Here is a 16,621-nt window from a genome sequence, read left to right as displayed (position 1 = left end):
CAGAACTACAGATGTAGATGTAAGAACCAGGAGAGGCTGCAGAGCTACAGATGTAGATGAGAACCAGGAGAGGCCGCAGAACTACAGATGTAGATGAGAACCAGGAGAGGCCGAAGAACTACAGATGTAAGAACCAGGAGAGGCCGCAGAACTACAGATGTAGATGTAAGGACCAGGAGAGGCCGCAGAACTACAGATGTAAGAACCAGGAGAGGCCGCAGAACTACAGATGTAAGAACCAGGAGAGGCCGCAGAACTACAGATGTAGATGTAAGAACCAGGAGAGGCCGCAGAACTACAGATGTAGATGTAAGAACCAGGAGAGGCCGCAGAGCTACAGATGTAGATGTAAGAACCAGGAGAGGCTGCAGAACTACAGATGTAGATGTAAGAACCAGGAGAGGCTGCAGAACTACAGATGTAGATGTAAGAACCAGGAGAGGCCGCAGAACTACAGATGTAGATGTAAGGACCAGGAGAGGCCGCAGAACTACAGATGTAAGAACCAGGAGAGGCCGCAGAGCTACAGATGTAGATGTAAGAACCAGGAGAGGCCGTAGAACTACAGATGTAGATGTAAGAACCAGGAGAGGCGGCAGAGCTACAGATGTAGATGTAAGAACCAGGAGAGGCTGCATAACTACAGATGTAGATGTAAGAACCAGGAGAGGCTGCAGAACTACAGATGTAGATGAGAACCAGGAGAGGCCGCAGAACTACAGATGTAAGAACCAGGAGAGGCGGCAGAACTACAGATGTAGATGTAAGAACCAGGAGAGGCTGCAGAACTACAGATGTAGATGTAAGAACCAGGAGAGGCTGCAGAACTACAGATGTAGATGTAAGAACCAGGAGAGGCTGCAGATCTACAGATGTAGATGTAAGAACCAGGAGAGGCCGCAGAGCTACAGATGTAGATGTAAGAACCAGGAGAGGCGGCAGAACTACAGATGTAGATGTAAGAACCAGGAGAGGCTGCAGAACTACAGATGTAGATGTAAGAACCAGGAGAGGCTGCAGAACTACAGATGTAGATGTAAGAACCAGGAGAGGCTGCAGAACTACAGATGTAGATGTAAGAACCAGGAGAGGCCGCAGAACTACAGATGTAGATGTAAGAACCAGGAGAGGCCGCAGAACTACAGATGTAAGAACCAGGAGAGGCCGCAGAACTACAGATGTAGATGTAAGAACCAGGAGAGGCTGCAGAGCTACAGATGTAGATGTAAGAACCAGGAGAGGCCGCAGAACTACAGATGTAGATGTAAGAACCAGGAGAGGCTGCAGAACTACAGATGTAGATGTAAGAACCAGGAGAGGCCGCAGAGCTACAGATGTAGATGTAAGAACCAGGAGAGGCTGCAGAACTACAGATGTAGATGTAAGAACCAGGAGAGGCTGCAGAGCTACAGATGTAGATGTAAGAACCAGGAGAGGCCGCAGAACTACAGATGTAGATGTAAGAACCAGGAGAGGCTGCAGAACTACAGATGTAAGAACCAGGAGAGGCCGCAGAACTACAGATGTAGATGTAAGAACCAGGAGAGGCCGCAGAACTACAGATGTAAGAACCAGGAGAGGCCGCAGAACTACAGATGTAGATGTAAGAACCAGGAGAGGCCGCAGAACTACAGATGTAGATGTAAGAACCAGGAGAGGCTGCAGAACTACAGATGTAGATGTAAGAACCAGGAGAGGCCGCAGAACTACAGATGTAGATGTAAGAACCAGGAGAGGCTGCAGAACTACAGATGTAGATGTAAGAACCAGGAGAGGCCGCAGAACTACAGATGTAGATGTAAGAACCAGGAGAGGCTGCAGAACTACAGATGTAAGAACCAGGAGAGGCTGCAGAACTACAGATGTAGATGTAAGAACCAGGAGAGGCCGCAGAGCTACAGATGTAGATGTAAGAACCAGGAGAGGCTGCAGAGCTACAGATGTAGATGTAAGAACCAGGAGAGGCCGCAGAACTACAGATGTAGATGTAAGAACCAGGAGAGGCTGCAGAACTACAGATGTAAGAACCAGGAGAGGCCGCAGAACTACAGATGTAGATGTAAGAACCAGGAGAGGCTGCAGAACTACAGATGTAGATGTAAGAACCAGGAGAGGCTGCAGAACTACAGATGTAGATGTAAGAACCAGGAGAGGCCGCAGAACTACAGATGTAGATGTAAGAACCAGGAGAGGCTGCAGAACTACAGATGTAGATGTAAGAACCAGGAGAGGCCGCAGAGCTACAGATGTAGATGTAAGAACCAGGAGAGGCGGCAGAACTACAGATGTAGATGTAAGAACCAGGAGAGGCCGCAGAACTACAGATGTAGATGAAAGAACCAGGAGAGGCCACAGAACTACAGATGTAAGAACCAGGAGAGGCCGCAGAACTACAGATGTAAGAACCAGGAGAGGCCGCAGAACTACAGATGTAGATGTAAGAACCAGGAGAGGCTGCAGAACTACAGATGTAGATGTAAGAACCAGGAGAGGCGGCAGAACTACAGATGTAGATGTAAGAACCAGGGGAGGCTGCAGAACTACAGATGTAGATGTAAGAACCAGGAGAGGCCGCAGAGCTACAGATGTAGATGTAAGAACCAGGAGAGGCCGCAGAACTACAGATGTAGATGTAAGAACCAGGAGAGGCTGCAGAACTACAGATGTAGATGTAAGAACCAGGAGAGGCTGCAGAACTACAGATGTAGATGTAAGAACCAGGAGAGGCCGCAGAGCTACAGATGTAGATGTAAGAACCAGGAGATGCCGCAGAACTACAGATGTAAGAACCAGGAGAGGCTGCAGAACTACAGATGTAAGAACCAGGAGATGCCGCAGAACTACAGATGTAAGAACCAGGAGAGGCCGCAGAACTACAGATGTAGATGTAAGAACCAGGAGAGGCTGCAGAACTACAGATGTAGATGTAAGAACCAGGAGAGGCCGCAGAGCTACAGATGTAGATGTAAGAACCAGGAGAGGCTGCAGAACTACAGATGTAGATGTAAGAACCAGGAGAGGCCGCAGAACTACAGATGTAGATGTAAGAACCAGGAGAGGCTGCAGAACTACAGATGTAAGGACCAGGAGAGGCTGCAGAACTACAGATGTAGATGTAAGAACCAGGAGAGGCTGCAGAACTACAGATGTAAGAACCAGGAGAGGCCGCAGAACTACAGATGTAGATGTAAGAACCAGGAGAGGCTGCAGAACTACAGATGTAGATGTAAGAACCAGGAGAGGCTGCAGAACTACAGATGTAGATGTAAGAACCAGGAGAGGCTGCAGAGCTACAGATGTAGATGTAAGAACCAGGAGAGGCCGCAGAACTACAGATGTAGATGTAAGGACCAGGAGAGGCTGCAGAACTACAGATGTAAGAACCAGGAGAGGCCGCAGAACTACAGATGTAAGAACCAGGAGAGGCTGCAGAGCCCCAGATGCAGGAAAGATACCCCCAGAAGCCTGTCTCCCCTCGCGGTGACTCTCCCATGGGTAAAGTGTGCACCCGCGGTGACAGAACAGCACGTGTCCAGCGCGTAATAAGACTACATGGATTTCTGCCACCCACTTAGGATAAGATCTCAATGGCCTCTGGGGTATGGCTGGATATGGAGGCCCTGCCCAAACGTCAACTGCACCGGACCCCACTAGGTCCCAGGTACTTACTCTGCGATGTAGCCAGGAGCCAAGGAGCCCATGAAGGCACAGGGGGCCCCCAGCAGAGACAGCACGGTGCAGGAGTTGGAGGCATTACCGCCTCGCTGCCAGCGCTGAGATAAGCACCTGCAACAGAGACATGACATGAGGACAGACAGCACACGGCGGGCACATACATACCGCCAGTGTGTGCTTACAGTGACCAGATTGTAGTAGACATGTATGTAAATGTGCCCGGTGAGGGTGATTGTCCTCCGAGGATGCCTCTCACCTGGAGCAGATCTAGCTAGACGCTAAAGATGGCCCCCGGTCTGAAGAAAACATGATAACTGCAGAAAACGGCAACATACCGTATTCCCCCCCCCCCCCTTTTTTCTGCGTCTTATGGGGCGAATGCTGCCTTTTTACATTGCAGTCTGCGATGTATCAGCTGGAGGGGGAGGGGGGAGGGGCCGGTGTCATACAAATGCGGCGGGGGGTCCGGTGCGGTCTCTGTACTCCGCTCCGCCGCTCACTCACTGCTTTATTGCCTAAACCTTTTATAATAATAACTTTCATTGAAGTTCCGATCCCCAGCCCCATCTGTACTACTTACTAAATGTCCTGTAGCAGAGCAGGGCGGGCGCCCGGAACTCACTGACGTCACTTGCCTGCGCCGCCTACTTTATGAATGAAGTAGGCGGCGCAGGCAGGTAACGTCAGTGAGCTCCGGCCGCCTGCTCTGCTACAGGACATTTAGTAAGTAGCACAGATGGGGCTGGGGATCGGAACTTCAATTAAAGTTATTATTATAAACCGTTTGGGCAATAAGGAAGCAAGTGAGCGGCGCATTTGTATGACACCGGTCCCTCCCCCCTCCCCCAGGTTTAGCTCCGGTATATTAGGGCATCTGTGGATGCCACTATTATGGGGTGGGGGATATGTGGGTGACACATATATAACAGTGCCATCCACAGATCCACCCCCATAACAGTGCCATCCACAGATCACCCCCCCATAACAGTGCCCTCCACAGATCCCCCCCATAACAGTGCCATCCACAGATCACCCCCCCCCCATAACAGTGCCCTCCACAGATCTCCCCCATAACAGTGCCATCCACAGATCCCCCCATAACAGTTCCACGCACAGATTCCCCCCATAACAGTTCCACCCACAGATTCCCCCCATAACAGTTCCACCCACAGATTCCCCCCATAACAGTGCCACCCACAGATCCCCCCCATAACAGTGCCACCCACAGATTCCCCCCATAACAGTGCCACCCACAGATTCCCCCCATAACAGTGCCACCCACAGATCCCCCCATAACAGTGCCACCCACAGATCCCCCCATAACAGTGCCACCCACAGATCCCCCCATAACAGTGCCACCCACAGATTCCCCCCATAACAGTGCCACCCACAGATTCCCCCCATAACAGTTCCACCCACAGATTCCCCCCATAACAGTTCCACCCACAGATCCCCCCCATAACAGTGCCACCCACAGATTCCCCCCATAACAGTGCCACCCACAGATCCCCCCATAACAGTGCCACCCACAGATCCCCCATAACAGTGCCACCCACAGATCCCCCATAACAGTGCCACCCACAGATCCCCCCATAACAGTGCCACCCACAGATCCCCCCATAACAGTGCCACCCACAGATTCCCCCCATAACAGTGCCAGATCCACAGATCCCCCCCATAACAGTGCCACCCACAGATCCCCCCATAACAGTGCCACCCACAGATTCCCCCCATAACAGTGCCACCCACAGATTCCCCCCATAACAGTTCCACCCACAGATCCCCCCATAACAGTGCCACCCACAGATTCCCCCCATAACAGTGACACCCACAGATTCCCCCCATAACAGTGACACCCACAGATTCCCCCCATAACAGTGCCACCCACAGATCCCCCCATAACAGTGCCACCCACAGATCCCCCCATAACAGTGCCACCCACAGATCCCCCCATAACAGTGCCACCCACAGATCCCCCCATAACAGTGCCACCCACAGATCCCCCCATAACAGTGCCACCCACAGATCCCCCCATAACAGTGCCATCCACAGATCCCCCCATAACAGTGCCATCCACAGATCCCCCATTAGTTCAAAGCACACCTTTTGGTTAAAACACTTTTTTTTCTTATTTTCCTCCTCAAAAACATAGGTGCGTCTTATAGGGCGAAAAATACGGTATATGTAACCACAGGCCGCGATTCATGGAGCACATGTATACATGTAACATGTGATCACACGTCTCTATCCGGTACATACATGTAACATGTGATCACACATCTCTGTCCGGTACATACATGTAACATGTGATCACACGTCTCTCTCCGGTACATACATGTAACATGTGATCACACGTCTCTATCCGGTACATACATGTAACATGTGATCACACATCTCTATCCGGTACATACATGTAACATGTGATCACACGTCTCTATCCGGTACATACATGTAACATGTGATCACACGTCTCTATCCGGTACATACATGTAACATGTGATCACACGTCTCTATCCGGTACATACATGTAACATGTGATCACTCGTTTCTATCCGGTACATACATGTAACATGTGATCACACATCTCTATCCGGTACATACATGTAACATGTGATCACACGTCTCTATCCGGTACATACATGTAACATGTGACCACACGTCTCTATCCGGTACATACATGTAACATGTGACCACACGTCTCTATCCGGTACATACAGTCATGTGAAAAAATTAGGACACCCTTTGAAAGCATGTGGTTTTTTGTAACATTTTTAATAAATGGTTATTTCATCTCCGTTTCAACAATACAGAGAGATTAAAGTAATCCGACTAAACAAAGAAAACTGAAGAAAAGTCTTTTCAAGATCTTCTGTAAATGTCATTCTACAAAAATGCCTATTCTAACTGAGGAAAAAGATAGGACACCCTTGCCCCTAATAGCGAGTGTTACCTCCTTTGGCTGAAATAACTGCAGTGAGACGGTTCTTGTAGCCATCTACCAGTCTTCGACATCGGTCTGAGGAAATTTTACCCCACTCCTCAATGCAGAACTTTTTCAGCTGTGAGATGTTTGAGGGGTTTCTTGCACGTACAGCCCTTTTCAAGTCACCCCACAGCATCTCAATGGGATTCAAATCTGGACTTTGACTTGGCCATTCCAGGACTCTCCATTTCTTCTTTTTCAGCCAATCTTTGGTTGATTTACTAGTATGTTTTGGGTCATTGTCATGTTGCATGGTCCAGTTCCGCTTCAGCTTTAATTTTCTAACTGATGGTCTCACATGTTCTTCAAGCACCTTCTGATACACAGTAGAATTCATCGTGGATTCTATGATGGTGAGCTGACCAGGTCCTGCTGCAGCAAAGCAGCCCCAAACCATGACACTTCCACCTCCATGCTTCACAGTTGGTATGAGGTTCTTTTCTTGGAATGCTGTGTTTGGTTTACGCCAAACATGTCCTCTGCTGTTGTGTCCAAATAATTCAATTTTGGACTCATCTGTCCAAAGAACATTATTCCAGAAGTCCTGGTCTTTGTCAACTTTATCTCTGGCAAATGTCAGTCTGGCCTCGATGTTTCTCTTGGAAAGCAAAGGTTTCCTCCTTGCACACCTCCCATGCAAGTTAAACTTGTACAGTCTCTTTCTGATTGTAGAGGCATGTACTTCTACATCAACAGTAGCCAGAGCCTGCTGTAGTTCTCGAGATGACACTTTAGGGTTTTTGGAGACCTCTTTTAGCATCTTGCGGTCTGCTCTTGGGGTGAACTTGCTGGGGCGACCAGTCCTGGGCATGTTGGCAGTTGTTTTGAAAGCCCTCCACTTGTAGACTATCTTCCGGACAGTGGAATGGCTGATTTCAAAATCTTTTGAGATCTTTTTAAATCCCTTCCTAGACTCATAGGCTGCTACAATCTTTTTTCTGAAGTCCTCTGACAGCTCTTTTGCTCTCACCATGGTGCTCACTCTCACTTCAACAGTCAGGAGCACACCAAACTAAATGTCTGAGGTTTAAATAGAGCAAGCCTCATTCAACATGCAGAGTAACGATCTACTAATTATGTGCACCTGGTGTGATATACCTGTGTGAGATCTGAGCCAATTTAAGAGGGAATACATGTGAGGGTGTCCTATCTTTTTCCTCAGTTAGAATAGGCATTTTTGTAGAATGACATTTACAGAAGATCTTGAAAAGACTTTTCTTCAGTTTTCTTTGTTTAGTTGGATTACTTTAATCTCTCTGTATTGTTGAAACGGAGATGAAATAACCATTTATTAAAAATGTTACAAAAAACCACATGCTTTCAAAGGGTGTCCTAATTTTTTCACATGACTGTACATGTAACATGTGATCACACGTCTCTATCCGGTACATACATGTAACATGTGACCACACGTCTCTATCCGGTACATACATTTAACATGTGATCACACGTCTCTATCCGGTACATACATGTAACATGTGATCACTCGTTTCTATCCGGTACATACATGTAACATGTGATCACACATCTCTATCCGGTACATACATGTAACATGTGATCACACGTCTCTATCCGGTACATACATGTAACATGTGACCACACGTCTCTATCCGGTACATACATGTAACATGTGACCACACGTCTCTATCCGGTACATACATGTAACATGTGACCACACGTCTCTATCCGGTACATACATGTAACATGTGACCACACGTCTATCCGGTACATACATTTAACATGTGATCACACGTCTCTATCCGGTACATACATGTAACATGTGATCACACGTCTCTATCCGGTACATACATGTAACATGTGATCACACGTCTCTATCCGGTACATACATGTAACATGTGACCACACGTCTCTATCCGGTACATACATGTAACATGTGATCACACGTCTCTATCCGGTACATACATGTAACATGTGATCACACATCTCTATCCGGTACATACATGTAACATGTGATCACACGTCTCTATCCGGTACATACATGTAACATGTGACCACACGTCTCTATCCGGTACATACATGTAACATGTGATCACACGTCTCTATCCGGTACATACATGTAACATGTGATCACACGTCTCTATCCGGTACATACATGTAACATGTGATCACACGTCTCTATCCGGTACATACATGTAACATGTGATCACACGTCTCTATCCGGTACATACATGTAACATGTGATCACACGTCTCTATCCGGTACATACATGTAACATGTGATCACACGTCTCTATCCGGTACATACATGTAACATGTGACCACACGTCTCTATCCGGTACATACATGTAACATGTGACCACACGTCTCTATCCGGTACATACATGTAACATGTGACCACACGTCTCTATCCGGTACATACATGTAACATGTGACCACACGTCTCTATCCGGTACATACATGTAACATGTGATCACACGTCTCTATCCGGTACATACATGTAACATGTGACCACACGTCTCTATCCGGTACATACATGTAACATGTGATCACACATCTCTATCCGGTACATACATGTAACATGTGACCACACGTCTCTATCCGGTAAATACATGTAACATGTGATCACACGTCTCTATCCGGTACATACATGTAACATGTGATCACACGTCTCTATCCGGTACATACATGTAACACGTGATCCCACGTCTCTATCCGGTACATACATGTAACACGTGATCACACGTCTCTATCCGGTACATACATGTAACATGTGATTACACGTCTCTATCCGGTACATACATGTAACATGTGATCACACGTCTCTATCCGGTACATACATGTAACATGTGATCACACGTCTCTTTCCGGTACATACATGTAACATGTGATCACACGTCTCTATCCGGTACATACATGTAACATGTGACCACACGTCTCTATCCGGTACATACATGTAACATGTGACCACACGTCTCTATCCGGTACATACATGTAACATGTGATCACACGTCTCTATCCGGTACATACATGTAACATGTGACCACACGTCTCTATCCGGTACATACATGTAACATGTGATCACACGTCTCTATCCGGTACATACATGTAACATGTGATCACTCGTTTCTATCCGGTACATACATGTAACATGTGATCACACGTCTCTATCCGGTACATACATGTAACATGTGATCACACATCTCTATCCGGTATATACATGTAACATGTGACCACACGTCTCTATCCGGTACATACATGTAACATGTGACCACACGTCTCTATCCGGTACATACATGTAACATGTGATCACACATCTCTGTCCGGTACATACATGTAACATGTGATCACACGTCTCTCTCCGGTACATACATGTAACATGTGATCACACGTCTCTATCCGGTACATACATGTAACATGTGATCACACATCTCTATCCGGTACATACATGTAACATGTGATCACACGTCTCTATCCGGTACATACATGTAACATGTGATCACACGTCTCTATCCGGTACATACATGTAACATGTGATCACTCGTTTCTATCCGGTACATACATGTAACATGTGATCACACATCTCTATCCGGTACATACATGTAACATGTGATCACACGTCTCTATCCGGTACATACATGTAACATGTGACCACACGTCTCTATCCGGTACATACATGTAACATGTGACCACACGTCTCTATCCGGTACATACATGTAACATGTGATCACACGTCTCTATCCGGTACATACATGTAACATGTGACCACACGTCTCTATCCGGTACATACATGTAACATGTGATCACACGTCTCTATCCGGTACATACATGTAACATGTGACCACACGTCTCTATCCGGTACATACATGTAACATGTGATCACACGTCTCTATACGGTACATACATGTAACATGTGATCACACGTCTCTATCCGGTACATACATGTAACATGTGATCACACGTCTCTATCCGGTACATACATGTAACACGTGATCCCACGTCTCTATCCGGTACATACATATAACACGTGACCACACGTCTCTATCCGGTACATACATGTAACACGTGATCACACGTCTCTATCCGGTACATACATGTAACATGTGATCCCACGTCTCTATCCGGTACATACATGTAACATGTGATCCCACGTCTCTATCCGGTACATACATATAACATGTGATCCCACGTCTCTATCCGGTACATACATATAACATGTGATCCCACGTCTCTATCCGGTACATACATGTAACATGTGATCCCACGTCTCTATCCGGTACATACATATAACATGTGACCACACGTCTCTATCCGGTACATACATGTAACATGTGATCACACGTCTCTATCCGGTACATACATGTAACATGTGATCCCACGTCTCTATCCGGTACATACATGTAACATGTGATCCCACGTCTCTATCCGGTACATACATATAACATGTGATCCCACGTCTCTATCCGGTACATACATGTAACATGTGATCACACGTCTCTATCCGGTACATACATGTAACATGTGATCACACGTCTCTATCCGGTACATACATGTAACATGTGATCCCACGTCTCTATCCGGTACATACATATAACATGTAGTATACGGTGACCCGCTTGCATGTAGATAGTGGCGGTATGTCTCTACCTGGTGTCCGTGTCCTCTTCTGGATAACGATCGACCACATTAATGATATCCAGACAGACCAGCCCGATACACAGGATCCGTTTCTCACCCATACTGCTCCTTAGGAGACAACTGGAGGTACGAGACACCCTGCTGTAAGAGACACCCAGATGTATAAGACACCCTGCTGTAAGAGACACCCAGACGTATGAGACACCCCGCTGTATGAGACACCCGGCTGTATGAGACACCCGGCAGTTTCTGCAAGAAGAAAACAACAATGTGAACTTTGCTCTGTGCGGTCGCTGTGTCAGCAGAATGTGCTGCAGCCGAGTCATGACTGTCTCCATATCTACTGCAGTCTCTGTGCATTCTGACAGCAGCCTCTCTCTCTGGACCTGTGCTCTCCCTCACTTGGGATCCTCTGCCCTCTCTCAGCATCCCCTACGCTCTCTCGGTCCTATGCTCTCTCTCTCTCAGGATCTTATGCTCTTTCTCTGGATCCTGTGGTCTCTTTCTTTGGATTCTGTGATCTCTCTGGATCATGTGCTCTCTCACTCTGGATCTTGTGGTTTTTCTTAGTACCGTGTGGTCTCTCTCTGGATCCTGTGCCCTCTGTATTATGAATCCTGTGATCTCTCTGGATCACGTGCTCACGCTTTCTCTGGATCCTGTGCTCTCTCTAGATCTTGTGCACTCTGTATTTTAGATCCTGTGCTCACTCTTTCTGTGGATCCTGTGCTCTCTTTAGATCCTGTGCCCTCTGTATTATGGATCCTGTGATCTCTCCGGATCATGTGCCCTCTGTATTTTGGATCCTGTGATCTCTCCGGATCATGTGCCCTCTGTATTTTGGATCCTGTGATCTCTTCGGATTATGTGATCTCTCTAGATCATGTGCCCTCTGTATTATGGATCCTGTGATCTCTCTAGATCCTGTGCCCTCTGTATTATGGATCCTGTGATCTCTCCGGATCATGTGCTCTCTCTTTCTCTGGATCCTGTGGTCTCTCTAGATCTTGTGCACTCTGTATTTTGGATCCTGTGATTACTCTTTTTGTGGATCCTGTGGTCTCTCTCTCTAGATCCTGTGCCCTCTGTATTATGGATCCTGTGATCTCTCTAGATCCTGTGCTTTCTGTATTATGGATCCTGTGCCCTCTGTATTTTGGATCCTGTGATCTCTCTAGATCCTGTGCCCTCTGTATTATGGATCCTGTGATCTCTCTAGATCCTGTGCCCTCTGTATTATGGATCCTGTGATCTCTCCAGATCATGTGCTCTCTCTTACTCTGGATCCTGTGGTCTCTCTAGATCTTGTGCACTCTGTATTTTGGATCCTGTGATTACTCTTTTTGTGGATCCTGTGGTCTCTCTAGATCCTGTGCCCTCTGTATTATGGATCCTGTGCCCTCTGTATTATGGATCCTGTGATCTCTCTAGATCCTGTGCCCTCTGTATTATGGATCCTGCGATCTCTCCGGATCATGTGCTCTCTACTCTTTTTGTAGATCCTGTGGTCTCTCTCTCTCTCTAGATCCTGTGCCCTCTGTATTATGGATCCTGTGATCTCTCTAGATCCTGTGCCCTCTGTATTATGGATCCTGTGATCTCTCTAGATCCTGTACCCTCTGTATTTTGGATCCTGAGATCTCTCTAGATCCTGTGCCCTCTGTATTATAGATCCTGTGATCTCTCTAGATCCTGTGCTTTCTGTATTATGTATCCTGTGCCCTCTGTATTTTGGATCCTGTGATCTCTCTAGATCCTGTGCCCTCTGTATTTTGGATCCTGTGATCTCTCTAGATCCTGTGCCCTCTGTATTATGGATCCTGTGATCTCTCTAGATCCTGTGCCCTCTGTATTATGTATCCTGTGCCCTCTGTATTTTGGATCCTGTGATCTCTCTAGATCCTGTGCCCTCTGTATTCTAGATCCTGTGATCTCTCTAGATCCTGTGCCCTCTGTATTATGGATCCTGTGATCTCTCTAGATCCTGTGCTTTCTGTATTATGTATCCTGTGCCCTCTGTATTTTGGATCCTGTGATCTCTCTAGATCCTGTGCCCTCTGTATTATGGATCCTGTGATCTCTCCGGATCATGTGCTCTCTACTCTTTTTGTGGATCCTGTGGTCTCTCTCTCTCTAGATCCTGTGCCCTCTGTATTATGGATCCTGTGATCTCTCTAGATCCTGTGCCCTCTGTATTATGGATCCTGTGATCTCTCTAGATCCTGTGCCCTCTGTATTATGGATCCTGTGATCTCTCTAGATCCTGTGCCCTCTGTATTATGGATCCTGTGATCTCTCTAGATCCTGTGCCCTCTGTATTATGGATCCTGTGATCTCTCTAGATCCTGTGCTTTCTGTATTATGGATCCTGTGCCCTCTGTATTTTGGATCCTGTGATCTCTCTAGATCCTGTGCCCTCTGTATTTTGGATCCTGTGATCTCTCTAGATCCTGTGCCCTCTGTATTTTGGATCCTGTGGTCTCTCTCTCTAGATCCTGTGCCCTCTGTATTATGGATCCTGTGCACTCTGTATTTTAGATCCTGTGCTCACTCTTTCTGTGGATCCTGTGCTCTCTTTATATCCTGTGCCCTCTCTTTGGATCCTGTGATCTCTCCGGATCATGTGCCCTCTGTATTTTGGATCCTGTGATCTCTCCGGATCATGTGCCCTCTGTATTTTGGATCCTGTGATCTCTTCGGATTATGTGATCTCTCTAGATCATGTGCCCTCTGTATTATGGATCCTGTGATCTCTCTAGATCCTGTGCTTTCTGTATTATGGATCCTGTGCCCTCTGTATTTTGGATCCTGTGCCCTCTGTATTTTGGATCCTGTGATCTCTCTAGATCCTGTGCCCTCTGTATTTTGGATCCTGTGATCTCTCCGGATCATGTGCTCTCTACTCTTTTTGTGGATCCTGTGGTCTCTGTCTCTAGATCCTGTGATCTCTCTAGATCCTGTGCCCTCTGTATTATGGATCCTGTGCACTCTGTATTTTAGATCCTGTGCTCACTCTTTCTGTGGATCCTGTGCTCTCTTTATATCCTGTGCCCTCTCTTTGGATCCTGTGATCTCTCCGGATCATGTGCCCTCTGTATTTTGGATCCTGTGATCTCTCCGGATCATGTGCCCTCTGTATTTTGGATCCTGTGATCTCTTCGGATTATGTGATCTCTCTAGATCATGTGCCCTCTGTATTATGGATCCTGTGATCTCTCTAGATCCTGTGCCCTCTGTATTATGGATCCTGTGATCTCTCCGGATCATGTGCTCTCTCTTTCTCTGGATCCTGTGGTCTCTCTAGATCTTGTGCACTCTGTATTTTGGATCCTGTGATTACTCTTTTTGTGGATCCTGTGGTCTCTCTCTAGATCCTGTGCCCTCTGTATTATGGATCCTGTGATCTCTCTAGATCCTGTGCTTTCTGTATTATGGATCCTGTGCCCTCTGTATTTTGGATCCTGTGATCTCTCTAGATCCTGTGCCCTCTGTATTATGGATCCTGTGCCCTCTGTATTATGGATCCTGTGATCTCTCTAGATCCTGTGCCCTCTGTATTATGGATCCTGTGATCTCTCCAGATCATGTGCTCTCTCTTACTCTGGATCCTGTGGTCTCTCTAGATCTTGTGCACTCTGTATTTTGGATCCTGTGATTACTCTTTTTGTGGATCCTGTGGTCTCTCTAGATCCTGTGCCCTCTGTATTATGGATCCTGTGATCTCTCTAGATCCTGTGCCCTCTGTATTATGGATCCTGTGATCTCTCCGGATCATGTGCTCTCTACTCTTTTTGTAGATCCTGTGGTCTCTCTCTCTCTCTAGATCCTGTGCCCTCTGTATTATGGATCCTGTGATCTCTCTAGATCCTGTGCCCTCTGTATTATGGATCCTGTGATCTCTCTAGATCCTGTACCCTCTGTATTTTGGATCCTGAGATCTCTCTAGATCCTGTGCCCTCTGTATTATGGATCCTGTGATCTCTCTAGATCCTGTGCTTTCTGTATTATGTATCCTGTGCCCTCTGTATTTTGGATCCTGTGATCTCTCTAGATCCTGTGCCCTCTGTATTTTGGATCCTGTGATCTCTCTAGATCCTGTGCCCTCTGTATTATGGATCCTGTGATCTCTCTAGATCCTGTGCTTTCTGTATTATGTATCCTGTGCCCTCTGTATTTTGGATCCTGTGATCTCTCTAGATCCTGTGCCCTCTGTATTATGGATCCTGTGATCTCTCTAGATCCTGTGATCTCTCTAGATCCTGTGCCCTCTGTATTTTGGATCCTGTGATCTCTCTAGATCCTGTGCCCTCTGTATTATGGATCCTGTGATCTCTCTAGATCCTGTGCTTTCTGTATTATGTATCCTGTGCCCTCTGTATTTTGGATCCTGTGATCTCTCTAGATCCTGTGCCCTCTGTATTTTGGATCCTGTGATCTCTCTAGATCCTGTGCCCTCTGTATTATGGATCCTGTGATCTCTCTAGATCCTGTGCTTTCTGTATTATGTATCCTGTGCCCTCTGTATTTTGGATCCTGTGATCTCTCTAGATCCTGTGCCCTCTGTATTATGGATCCTGTGATCTCTCTAGATCCTGTGATCTCTCTAGATCCTGTGCCCTCTGTATTATGGATCCTGTGATCTCTCTAGATCCTGTGCTTTCTGTATTATGTATCCTGTGCCCTCTGTATTTTGGATCCTGTGATCTCTCTAGATCCTGTGCCCTCTGTATTTTGGATCCTGTGATCTCTCTAGATCCTGTGCCCTCTGTATTATGGATCCTGTGATCTCTCTAGATCCTGTGCTTTCTGTATTATGTATCCTGTGCCCTCTGTATTTTGGATCCTGTGATCTCTCTAGATCCTGTGCCCTCTGTATTATGGATCCTGTGATCTCTCTAGATCCTGTGATCTCTCTAGATCCTGTGCCCTCTGTATTATGGATCCTGTGATCTCTCTAGATCCTGTGCTTTCTGTATTATGTATCCTGTGCCCTCTGTATTTTGGATCCTGTGATCTCTCTAGATCCTGTGCCCTCTGTATTATGGATCCTGTGATCTCTCCGGATCATGTGCTCTCTACTCTTTTTGTGGATCCTGTGGTCTCTCTCTCTCTAGATCCTGTGCCCTCTGTATTATGGATCCTGTGATCTCTCTAGATCCTGTGCCCTCTGTATTATGGATCCTGTGATCTCTCTAGATCCTGTGCCCTCTGTATTATGGATCCTGTGATCTCTCTAGATCCTGTGCCCTCTGTATTATGGATCCTGTGATCTCTCTAGATCCTGTGCCCTCTGTATTATGGATCCTGTGATCTCTCTAGATCCTGTGCTTTCTGTATTATGGATCCTGTGCCCTCTGTATTTTGGATC

The 16,621-nt window shown here is 46.7% G+C and overlaps 1 protein-coding gene across 2 annotated transcripts in view; it reads right to left on the bottom strand.

Moving 5' to 3' along the window:
• The window catches only part of KHK (ketohexokinase), a 30,830-nt gene extending 19,138 nt beyond the window's left edge, over positions 1–11,692 (bottom strand). Inside the window, exons 1-2 of one of the 2 annotated variants that reach the window (XM_040426850.1) lie at positions 11,263–11,692; positions 3,670–3,786 (exon numbers count right to left, since the gene is read on the bottom strand). In XM_040426850.1, the coding sequence (XP_040282784.1) occupies positions 3,670–3,786; positions 11,263–11,591 (446 nt within the window). In that variant the 5' untranslated portion in view covers positions 11,592–11,692. The remainder of the gene's footprint in view (positions 1–3,669; positions 3,787–11,262) is intronic. The other variant, XM_040426849.1, reaches the window with a different exon arrangement.
• Positions 11,693–16,621: the final 4,929 nt, after the last annotated feature.

Source organism: Bufo bufo, chromosome 4 (genome assembly GCF_905171765.1).
Source record: "Bufo bufo chromosome 4, aBufBuf1.1, whole genome shotgun sequence".
In the NCBI taxonomy this organism is placed as follows: Eukaryota; Metazoa; Chordata; class Amphibia; order Anura; family Bufonidae; genus Bufo; species Bufo bufo.
Note: the sequence above shows the minus strand (reverse complement) of the source record. Positions and strands in the feature narration are given on the sequence as shown.